The sequence below is a fragment of the Leptinotarsa decemlineata genome, unplaced genomic scaffold, assembly GCF_025532065.1.
Source record: "Leptinotarsa decemlineata unplaced genomic scaffold, Ldec_3_MD MMD2_tig00000505_RagTag_RagTag, whole genome shotgun sequence".
Lineage (NCBI taxonomy): Eukaryota > Metazoa > Arthropoda > Insecta > Coleoptera > Chrysomelidae > Leptinotarsa > Leptinotarsa decemlineata.
In genome coordinates, this window is record NW_027412549.1 from 214,607 (window position 1) to 227,164 (window position 12,558).

General features: G+C 35.2%; 1 protein-coding gene and 1 long non-coding RNA gene across 2 annotated transcripts in view; both read right to left on the reverse strand.

Moving 5' to 3' along the window:
- Positions 1–12,116, reverse strand: part of LOC111504331 (uncharacterized) — a 29,858-nt gene extending 17,742 nt beyond the window's left edge. Inside the window, exon 1 of the mRNA XM_023158861.2 lies at positions 11,899–12,116. Within this exon, the coding sequence (XP_023014629.2) occupies positions 11,899–11,929 (31 nt within the window). The 5' untranslated portion in view covers positions 11,930–12,116. The remainder of the gene's footprint in view (positions 1–11,898) is intronic.
- Positions 1,508–2,027, reverse strand: LOC111504332 (uncharacterized). The gene is made up of 2 exons (XR_002721992.2): positions 1,761–2,027; positions 1,508–1,560 (listed from the first exon to the last, which is right to left on the reverse strand). It is a non-coding gene; the product is annotated as an uncharacterized lncRNA (long non-coding RNA).
- Positions 12,117–12,558: the final 442 nt, after the last annotated feature.

Below are 12,558 nucleotides of genomic sequence, written 5' to 3' on the forward strand. Positions count from 1 at the left end.
TGTTTGATTTGTTTGCTCTTCTTTTCTTTGACACCTTTCTTTGGTTTTGATTGATCATCTTTTTCAGTCTTCTTGAGTTTTACCAGTTTTTTCTTTTCTTTATCCTCTAAAATAGTTTTCATAGGAGTCGCAGTTAATACAGTAGCATGTTGTTTTCATTTTCTTTGAGCTGGCTTGGAAGATGGTGCAATAGTTGGTGTTGTTGCTATAGAATTAAAGGATACCGTAGTTCTTTGCTCATCAACAAGTTTTTTTGTTACAAGGACCTGCTGAAACAGATTCAGAGCATTGGTCCTTATTTGATGGTCCTGGTAATGGAGATGCATGTCCCGAAATTATTATCATATCAACAGATTGAACATCTTCAAAATTCTGAACGTTTGGGTCTTGGTTTCCAGCAATTTTTTCCGATTCTTGTAACATCAATGACGCTGCCAGAAAGTCTTCATCAGTGAAAATATTTGGGTTCAATGGAAAAATTCCTGTGGCTCAAAATCCAGATTCTGCTTTACTAATATTAGCAACTTGTGCGTAAGCTTTATTGAAAAGACCTGCAACGTCTTATGGGGTGATTTTAGACATTAAATGTGTCTTCATGTGCCTGTTGCATTCATAAGCAGCTTTCAACGGCCCATAAAAAGACACATCCAGCGGCTGCGTTCTGTGGGAACTGTGTGGTGGAATGGAAAGCATGGTAATGTGGTTTTCCTTGCAAAAATCAAAAGCTTGAAGCGAAATGTGACAGCTGTGATTGTCTAGAATTACCAACACAGGTGATTCTTGGGTAGGCTTAACGAATGCAGCAAAATGTTTGAGCCAAGTGACAAATAGGTCTTCGTTAATCCAGCCATTTTTAGAGTTGGTGTATATTGCACCAACTGGTCCATCTTTTTTTTTATAAAGGCGTCATTCTCCGTCTGGCAAAAATAAACATAGGCGATATAAAGTTACCAGCTGCACTCATAGCACACATAACCGTAATGTTGCTTCCTCATTCACCGCTTGTAACTGATCCTACTCGTCTTTGTCCTTTTTCGGCGAGCACTTTTCCCGGGTCTGTTACCGTGGTGATACCAGTTTCGTCACAATTGTATATATTGTTCGGAATAAATTTATTGTTTTCCATTAAGTGCCAAGTGTATCATAAAAATGTGTTATTTCTTCTTTGCTAAAAGCAGAAATTCTATTTAGGCTTGTTGCTTCAGCTTTGCGTACGGTAACTGAAGGATTGCGTCTCATAAAGGCGTGTACCCAATCCAATCCTGCTGTTTTGATCGAAATTGTTTTTGATATTGTTGAGCTCAGCATATTTATAAACAAGCTTAACTTGTTCTGCAATTTCATTTTCTTGTTGTTGGGTAAAAATGGGCTTGCGACCTAGCTTTGGGTTGCTCAAGTTGTTATTTTTTAGTCGATCTCTCAAAGTAGTGAATGGTATGTTAAATTGTTTTGCCGCTTTTATTTTGGACGAACCTCCTTCAATCGCAGTTTTAGCTGCTTTAAGGTCTGCTTCGGTCCAAGCCGCTTTAGCGGTCGTCCTTTAACGATTTCTTGGCATATCTGCAACAGTAAAAAATTAAGTTACCAAGGGGTAATGGCGCTCAGGTGAGCGGTATAACCCCAAACGGTGGTTTTGTCATAAATTTAAAAAAAGTTTTACACTTTTGTTGACAATAGATTACATTAATACAAAATAGAATAGTTTTATGGCCAGAAAAGTGAAATTAATAATTAAATAAACATTTGAATCTTGGACTTACCGACAAAAAAAAATAACCAAAAATTACATCGACGCAGCTGCAAACAAAGAAACGCGTTTCACTGTCGGACGACGCGAGCTCACTGGCAGTTTGAATCGTTTCCTATTTGAGGCGCTTCCTAAGCGCCCCTCACTTGTCACTCGTGTTGCTACGTGCCGTTTTGACAGAGATACAGAGGAGCGCGCCATTACCCCTGCTTACCCTTTCCCCGAGATCTTTTAAGTTTTGGTATCTGTTTAGTGAGGTTGATTCTATTTTATAGTCAAATGTGAAAGTTAATACACAGACATTTATGACATTGAACTCAAAATATAATTTTGACATTTCTTTGGGTGTTTTGGCAATGTTCAAGATTTCGAACTTCATGAAACATTTTCAGTTCATCGGTCTACTAAAGTTTGAAACAATACATTTCCATTAAGAGATCATTTATGAAAAGGAGAAATAACAATAAGTTTGATTCTTGAGGGACTTCAGATGTGGGTCTGATAATGGGAGAAACGTATCCTTTGTATTCAACATACTGCTTGCAAACAAATAGATGCAACTCAAATATCTTAACTAATTTCTCAGATTACCCAACTATATAATAATAATAATTATTATTATTATTATTTACAAAAGAATCAATACATACACTTTCAATTCATTATTGAAGAATGTAAGTAAACAAACCCAGAGAAAATCCACAAAGGATAACCTGCGCGTGGATCACTAAGGTTATTATACAATGAATTCTAAAATAAGTAACTAGTTATTTGTGAATATATAGTATATTTGAATGAAATATGGACGTAACATATATGAAAAATTACTATGGTGAAACTCAGGACGTTACAGACAAACAATATATAGTAGATTCAATGATATATCATTGTATTATCAAATTAAAAACCACCTGTTCCTTGAAGAGGAAACCACGTGCATGATTCAAAAAAGACATGACTTGTAATCCAATCCCGAATGCGCTGAATAAGCCAATTGGACTCAAAAACAAATTGACATTCGACATCAACAAAATTGTTTGATCTGTGACAGAAACCTTGACCCTGACAGATCAAACAATTTTGTTGATGTCGAATGTCAATCTTTTACTGAATCAGTGGACTCAAATTTATCCACCACATTCCTAATAGTCCTCTCCGCAGGACGATTATGACTACAGTAAAATGGGCGAAGCGTGCGCGCACGTTTCCCTAACAGAACATCCATTTTGATAAAACAGTTTTATTATTCGCACGTGTTTTTGTCCATGGTGATTTAACAAAACAGACTGAATAAATGACTAATTTGACAGACGTAGCTATAACAAGACGACAGTTATCAATTATCAAAGTTTGGAAGTCCTGTTGGAAGACCCTATACTAGAACCAGCAATGTGATAAATCACTGTTTACATACCTACATACACAAGGGAAAAATTCATACAATTTTGTGATGAGTATGTCAAGAAAAATATATAAACCATATTTGACAGATTATTCTGGCGTTTATGAGTTTTCTCTCTCCTCTTTCCGTTTTGGATGAAGTTTCGGGAACTTCCTCTCTTCCCTTTGTCTGTCTCTGTTCTTTTTGTCGGATATAATCCAATGCCCTTCGTGGTATTAGCCAGGGGAGTAGCTGTTTTCTGATAGGTGTCAATCCATTAACCTATGTAGGTAATTTGAGACTGGCCTGAACGAAGTTTTCTCTTAAATTATTTGGTGCAGTGGATGTTGAATTTTACGTAGCATGAAATTTTTCCAGATCAATTACTTTATTATTTCAGGAGAGATAGCCATATACGATTGAAATTGATTATGATCCAGAATCCTTTTACTTTTGTTGAGTTCTGTCTTCAGAATTTTGTCAAAATATGCTCTGCTAATTTGAATTTTCTTATATCTCGATTTCTTGTATTATTCTAGTGTTCGTTCGGATTGGTATATAAGAAAATGTATTTAGTAGATCATATTTTGACAAGAGATGATGCTCATATGATGAATTGGGAAAACACCAAAATTCCCCAATGAAACAGAAAGAAACAGCTTGTATAATGTTGAACAGATTTAAGATTTGAGAATATGGCATCATACTCATTCAATTGTGATCTCGCATGAACTGGGAAAAATTTCATATCAATTTTATGTACTTGAGACAGTGAGTCTCATACATGAAAACAGACGAAACTCACAAAAACTCTCGTCACAACACGAAACAGAGCTCACTCTACAGATTACTTTTGGAATTCAGCAGGAAATACTGAATTTTGCAGATTTGAAAATTAGTGAAAATAATATTCAAACTTTATTTATATGTCGAAAACGTTACATTCATGGTTTCTATGAAAACTATAATTAACATCATAATGAATTTGTTCACGTTCCTGAAAAAATAGATTGTGACTTTCTAATTTTCAAAAACTTCATTCTTGAGGGCGGCTTGGTTAACGTTCCTCTGAACACACATATGATAAGAAAAAGCAAACCATTCCTCACTTGTTTTCACATATAATGACATTTTGTCAATATGTTTGGTTCTTTTATGGTGTTTTCGATTTTAAACCAAACTGATGATTATCGACAAACAAATACTGTCAATTCTTCGATGACAATTTCCAGTTCTTTCAGAAATGAGCATATCCACACATCTTCTTGAGCGGCATCAGATGCTGCTATGAATTCTGATTCGGTTATTGATCTTGATTCAACACAATTCTTTTCGTACAAACATTCACTGTTATATACTTCCGCAAATCATGAGAAAATTGCCGCATACAAAAATATCAAACCACTTTAGACTAAATATTCCACATGACATATATCTTGCAGATCCCAGTTGAATTGAATATGTTGATACGAGCGGATCACTTCTATTCTTTAATATGTGTAGGTCAAATTTTTCTGGGGCGTAACGACCCAACTTTACAAAAAAACTCAACTTGGTTGGGTCATTTCAGGGCATTAGTAAATCATTCTCGAAAAAAGTTTCTTGTCATTTCACTCACAACCCTGGCATTCAGAACCAATTAGCTTGTTTTTGGGAAATCGAAGAGATATTTCCTGACAAAGCTTTTTCCGAAGAAGAGAAATTGTGCGAAGAGCATTTCCTACAGAATACCATCAGTAGACTAAGCAATGGCAGGTTTATAGTTGAAATTCCATTCAAGAAATCTTTGGAAAATCTAGGCGAATGGCGTGAACAAGTTAGAAAACGTTTCATTTCTCTAGAAAGAAAGCTTAATGAAAACAGTGAATTCAAATATTTATATAGTGATTTCATGGCAGACTATGAAAGTTTAGGTCACATGGACAAGGTTAATGAAGATGAAACAGTAAAATATTCTTTTTATCTGCCACACCACGGAGTTATACGCGAAGACAGCATATTGACGAAACTTCGCGTTGTGTTCGACGCATCTGCCTCCATCCACGTCATCTCAATATTCTCTAAATGACCTTCAAATAGTAGGACCCATGATTCAGAGGAAGTATGCTTACCTACCTGGTATGCGTAGATATTGCAAAGACGTATCGTCAAGTTCTCATACATCCCGAACAGAGATCTCTTCAAAGAATCCTTTGGCGAAGTCCCGATAATCCTATCTCAGTGTATGAACTGAACACGGTTACATATGTTGCCACTGAAAATGAATCAGCTTACCCTGAGACGGCAAATATCATTAGAAAAAACTTCTATGTAGACGATGCTTGTAAAGGTGTGTTTTCTGTACTAAAGTCTGCTTGTTTTGAATTACGAAAGTTTTTTTCTAACGATCCGAAGGTATTGGTATACTTTCGTGATCTGCAACATAATTTGAATGTAGTGATTTTGGAATCAACGAAAACGCTAAAACCTTGGGCTTAGCTTGGCTACCCCAAATTTTTTCTGATAACGGAAAGAATTTCGTCTCTGCCAGTTCTGAACTAGCCGAGTTGGGTAAGTTCATTCAATCCCACAAACTTCAACTAACGGAATCATTCTCAATCGAAGGTATTGAATAGAAATTCATTCCGACATACTATCCGCATTTTGGAGGTCTGTGGGAAGCCGGCTAATCGATAAAAAATCATATGAAACGAGTCACGGGAAACGCTCACCGTACTTTTGAAGTATTCTTTATTACCACAAATCGAAGCAATCTATCAGATCCTCTACCTCTTAATCCGGCACGCTTCTTAGTCGGAAGATCGCTCATTGGGGTACCAGATGCAGATTTGAGAACCATACCACAAAACAAATTGTCATCATATGAAATGATGCAGCAAATCACTCAGCATTTTTTGGGAAAGATGGAGCAAAGTGTTTATTTCCAAAGTTCACCAAAGCCTCGAATGGAAAACGACTCAACAAGAATCACGTTGCCACCATTCGGACTTCAACTGGAATGGTCAAGAGATCCATCAGCAGAATATGTCCACTCCCAATAGAAGACATTCAAAGCTAGTCCTTTCAAGGTGGAGGCCATGTTCAGGCGTTCACCGTGTATAGTCACCCCCCTCCCGGATGCTAGGCACAACCCTGAGGTCGACGAGAAGAACAGGGAGAAGTTTTCAAACATTCAAACTGAACAGACACTAAATTACTATTTCACATTTCTATCTGTATGTTGTTGAATGAATAAGTTTTATGTTCTTGTTCTTCCAAAACTAAATGCAGTGCAACTTCATTACAATACCCAACAGTACTATTCTGATCATTCCCAATCTGATTTCAATTTAAGAGTCACCGGTAGACATCTGTTTCAACCTGTTGGGCATCGTCAGTACCGAGCAGGGGGTCCTTGGCCAAGAATAGTACCTATTTGATAAAAATAACTGCGTAAAAGCAAGCGAGACATAAGTGGAACCACTTATTGGTGTGACACCAAAGTTAGCTTGTCAAGTTTTCAAATCGGCGTTGGTGTTTTGAGCAATCAACTGACAACTGCATTGCCAGAAAATTTATGAATACAATTTCAACAATTCATTCAACATAACACAAAATGGATATTTACAGTAATCAACTAAATTGCTAGTGATATATTGTCAGCCAGCGGCTCAGAAATCTCCTAAGCATAAGATATGCTTGTGCTGTGATTATTCTGTTCCTCTAACTGACAGTTAAAAATATATCCTGCACATTTAATTTACCATAAATGAAATAGCCGAAGATGTTTAATATTGAAGTTTTATTTTCAAAAATGAAATTTCTAATATTAATTTTGAATTCACCGAGTTTCTTTATTATCTGAATATTATATAGCCTCGGACAATAACAAAGCAGAAACCATTGAGTGTGATTTTTTTTTTAAGTGAGGCAGCTTGGGTGAAAGATTTCGCATAGATCTCATTTCAGTTCTTGGATGCGCATGCTCAAATTTATGTTTATCAATGAAAATCCAGGTTAGATAATAATGAGTATGTAGGCTTCATTTATACAGAGTGTATCTTTATTAAGCTGGTCGTTTTGGAGTATTGAAAATGTTATAAATTCAGATTGTTGAACTTAAGTTGTAGTTTAGCCATACTTGGATATTTTTCAATATCTCTTCAGAATCTGTGTACACCTTGCCCAAGAATTTCCAGCTACAACTATAGCTGTGTCATCAGCATAGGAAATTATGTCTCTTGAGAAATCCAAATTTTCATTTCTTTGGCACTGCTGGTTTCATGATCTAGTTTGACTATTTGCATCGTCCATGTCAAGTAGTCTTGAATCAGAGGCAGTGTTGATCCTCTTATACCATAACAATGCAATTTCTTCAAGAGCTTGTCATGTGATACTTTGTCAGGAGCCTTGGCATGATCAAGAAAGATTGTCAATACTTTTCTGATCTCTTCAAAAGGCTCCCATAGCTTTCTCAACAAAGTCAAGAACTACACTTTCGATATTGGAGTTCTCTATGAAGCCAAATTGTCTGTTAGTTATAACTTGATATTTTTCAATGAAAACCGTTAATATTTTCTTGAGTATATTCTTAAAAATGTTTACAAAATTATTCATTACCGAGGTAGGTCTATAGATGCCAACAATACTTTTGTTTACCTGCCTTGTATATAGGTGTAACCAATGATTCTTTCCACTGATAAGAACATGTTTAAAATTTAGGCTAATTATATGAACCAATGGTATTATTAGATGCCTATGCATATCTTAATAAGAGTCGTGGATATGCCATCAGGACCTGGGGAAAAGTTATTTTTAAGTTTTGATATAACTTCAATAATTTCAATTTTTGGGTAGGTACTGGTTTGAGGAACTTAGAGCATTTTAGAGATATGTTCTTTAAAAAAACAATCAGGTAAGGCATTAACGTTCTTAATTTTTTATGACATTTCAACACATATGTTCACAAGGTAATAATTGAAAAAGAATTTAATTTATTCGTTACAATTCCTTGCTGGGTTTTCATTGTTTCATTTTTAATTGAAAACTTTGTCTTATTCTTTTTCGTTATTTCAGTGATAACTTGCTATGTTTTTTTATTATTATCCTTAGATGAATTAAATTTTTCCCATTAAAATTCATTTTTTGTTTGTTTTATAATTTTGTTCACATTATTTCTGTACTTTTTATGTTCATTTTTTAACTCCTCAGAATACCTGTGAATTGACTTTTTTCAAGTTATCTCTTTTTCTAGTAATCTCTTTTTCTAATGGATGTGACGTTCTTTCGAGGCTGAACTGTTGAGAACTGTTTCCGTTGCTCATGCGCATTCATGTGGAAATTTGTTTGACCTATGTTCTAGGATGTTTTTTTATTCATGTGATTTAAATAACTGATGATTGAGGTTAGATAACATTTGAACTTACTACAAGGATTCGCATATATAACAAATTAGACGTGATCAACATTTTTTTGCCTTCATCTCTTCATATATACGATAGGTGGCACACTGGTTTCCTCAAAATGCGTTCTGCTTCAACCAATTGTCCGAGACTATTTCGGACTGTTTGAGAATTTTTGTTTGTACGCATTATGTCTTGCGTAGTTTCCAAACAGTTTTGGATGTTAGAACCAGAACAAACCTGATGATGATACCGGGCGCCGTTATCATGAGGCCCGACGCACATGGCGCCCGCCATGTGCGTCGCCATGTTTGTGACGACAGGCTTGTTCTGGTTCTCTGGCCGGACTGTTTCTAACAGTCAGAAAACAGTCACCCAACTCAATTCTGAATATTTTGTCGCATTGACCTTTTCAGTCCACAACTGACTCACTGATGTTGGACGATTCGAAACAGTACAAACTGAGAACCAGAACAAACCTGACATGACTGACATGACATTTTCGTTTAAAGTTGAGAACGTAAATGTGAAAATGTTCATATTAGGTTTGTTCTGGTTCTAACATCCGAAACTGTTTGGAAACTGTGCAAGTCATGATTGATCTGAAAGACAATCTCTTCGGGAATGAAACCCAAGGTTTCATTTTGTGGTTGGCATGTTTTTTTTTTAATTATCCTTGGTTGAATTAAATTTTCCCCTATAAAATACATTTTTAGTTTGTTTTATAATTTTAGTTTACCTTATCTCTATTTCATCAGTTCGGACTTCCATTGTCTAATATAATATAAATTGATTTGATAACCCTGAAAAAAAATCAAAAAGATTAACCAAAAACAACAATTTTTTTAAACAAAAAACTGAAATTACAAAGAAATAACATACAACAACAACCAAACAAATAAAAATTGAAATATTAATAAAAGCTGAAAAAATTGAAAAAAATTAAAAATATCAACAAAAAAAATGAAAAAATAAAATTTGAAAGATTTCAAACCAAGTTATGTCAAAAAGTTTCGATTGTTAGTATCCACAATCGTCTTCGGGTGATAACTGGACTTAATTCCTCCGAAATCTAAGTATTTATTGGTTATTCGAGTGCTTTCACCTATCCCCTCTTCTGTCTTTCTGCTTCATTGGTTTTGGCGGGAGATGACCGTTTGGCGGAAGTTGGTCGTTTTTCGCTTCATTAGAGGTTTCCAATCGACTAAGAGAGGAATCATTAAGACTCTACTGGACCGTGCTTTTGGGCTCTGTAATACAAAGGAAGGCCTCAAAAAGGAATTAGGCATCATCAAAAATGACCTTCAACGGAATGGTTACTGCAAAGTGATGGTAGAATAGGCCTTAGCTAGATAACAGCAAGAACTCCACAAGGAAGAGAAGCCGCCACAACCAGTACTTGTACTTCCCTACCTCAGAGGATTATCGGAAAGGATAAGACGGATTGGGTCCAAGTATAACATCAGGACCTGCTTCAGATCTGGGAACACTATCCGTAGCAGCCTCACAAAAACCAGGCCAACGAACGCAGACTGCGATTCCAAGAATTGCATTTACCGGATACCCTGCGAGTGCGGAGAATCATACATCGGTGAAACTAAGAGGCCATTGAAAGTTCACATTGCTGAGCACAAGAAACATACACAACGAGGATAAACCAGCAAAACCGGAATAGCAGAGCATGTTTGGACTCCTCAACACAACACCAAGTGGGCTCAAGCTGAAATCATCCTCGAAGAGGAACACTGGTTTAGGAGAAAATTCAAAGAAGCCGCGTATATGTTGTCCAACAGCGCATTCAGGCAAGCTAGCGTAGAGATACGTAACATATGGAAACCTCTAATCAAGCGAAAAACGACCAAACGGTCATCTCCCGCCAAAACCAATGAAGCGGAAAGAGAGAAGAGGGGATAGGTGAAAGCACTCGAATGACCTATAAATAGTCAGATCTCGGAGGAATTGAGTCCATTTATCACCCGAAGACGATTGTGGATACTAACAATCGAAACGTTGTGACATAACTTGGTTTGAAATCTTTTAATTTTCCTTTTTTCATTTTTTTGTTAATGATATTTTTAATTTTTATCAATTTTTTTAGCTTTCATTAATATTTCAATTTTTATTTGTTTGGTTGTTGTTGTATGTTATTTCTTTGTAATTTCAGTTTTTTGTTTAATAAAATTGTTAATTTCGATTAATCTTTTTGATTTTTTTTCAGGGTTATCAAATCAATTTATATTATATTAGACAATGGAAGTCCGAACTGATAAAATACACCACGAAACATTGTCAACCACCTTCAAACAAACACCTTATTTCTGTAAGTTTCATGTTCATTTTTCAACTCCTGTAATGGATGTGACAAGTTCATCAGTTATCCAAGGCTTTATTTTGTGGTTTTTATTTTTACGAGTATTAAGTTCAATTGTGCATTATTTTGAGTAGGATTTAAATTTATTGATGAAATTATCATAAGCTATTTAACGACAGGTTACTGACTAATCGGACTCTTCAGTGGTTTGTATTATGCAGAAACTTTTAGGGGTGAACTTTTCAGTTTGCCCTCAACTACACCAACAGATTTTCTATTGATTTTCCTTTGTTCATTTTTCAGATTGTGGAAGGTTATATACTTACTCAAAAAAACAGTAAGAAATATTAAATCCTCTACAAAATAATGTCTTTCAAAAAATATTGATGAGATTTTAACATTTACCAGAATTGTTATTGACAAGCTAGATAAACTTACCTGAATTTTATTCAAACAAAGTACTTAGGTAACATTTCTAAGCAAATTTATCAATTTGCTCTTCACATTTCAATTTTTTGTTTGGCATAAATGCCAAAAATTACTTGTGTATTTTTCTGAAATAACATTCAAAGACTATTTAACTGAACTCAAAATCTTACCACCAGATTCTGTAAAAACTATTGCATGGAGGGACTTGGGCGGGCATTGTATTGATAGTGAAAAAGAAGCGAATACTTTCGGAACTGAATACTCTGTTTGAGTTCCACTATTATGAAAACTCTTATTTGTGTTGTTCTCCCCTTCTGGTCTGCTCCAACCATTTTTTGGGCTTTCTTAAATTCACTTTTGATTAGGACATTTATTCGCACTGTGATGTATCGTTTGAATTTTTGAAACCATTTTGCGAGATTTAGTGTACCACTATGATATTCCGTACTTCTCTGCCAACCCTGCCAGTTTTTCATAAAAAATGCCAGCATGAGGGGTAGAATGTCTGTTAGTTCTAGGTCGGTTGTATCTACATCCACTTGCAATTCTTTTATTAGCATCAATTCTAGGGTAGGGAAATCCAAATTAAGTGTTCTCTTATCAACTATGGTTGCAAAACATTTTCTTAAACGTGTATGCGTATTGTTACCTCCTCTTTTAGTTTTTACAGGCCTTCGCATGGTTGGTATATGACTTAATCCAAATATTCCTAATGAAATTTCAATATTTCACACCATATAAATACTTCGTGTACGGTTCACCGTGATACTGATACCACATGCCTCATTCCTGTTTTTTTATATATTTTAATTTTTTATTTACTATTGATGAAGATGCATAGTAACCCTAGTGTATAGACATTAAACCTTATCGTGTTTATTTTGACAAAATCTCTATACACCAGAAATGAAATTAACCCAACTTTGTACACATGTTAATAGATGGAACAAGAATCGTGAATCGTTTCCAAACGTAAGCTATGGAGAATACTCCATAAATATACAGGGTGTAACTGAATAAGTGTAAAACATTTAAGGAGCTGATTCCTCATCGAAAAAAAGATAGAATATTTCATATAAACTTCATTGGAGCATCGCTTGTTTAAGATACAGCCCCTTAAAGGGGGTATACATAAAATTTGTATAACAATTTTTTTCACAAGCACTGAAAAAGTTATAATATTGAAATTAATCTGACGTTTTGTACTACCAAAAAGACACTTAGCCAGTAATTTATTTGGTTTACCCATATTTGTAAGGGGTGGAAAACGCAACCCCTAAAATTATTTCCAATGTAACTTTTTGTTTTA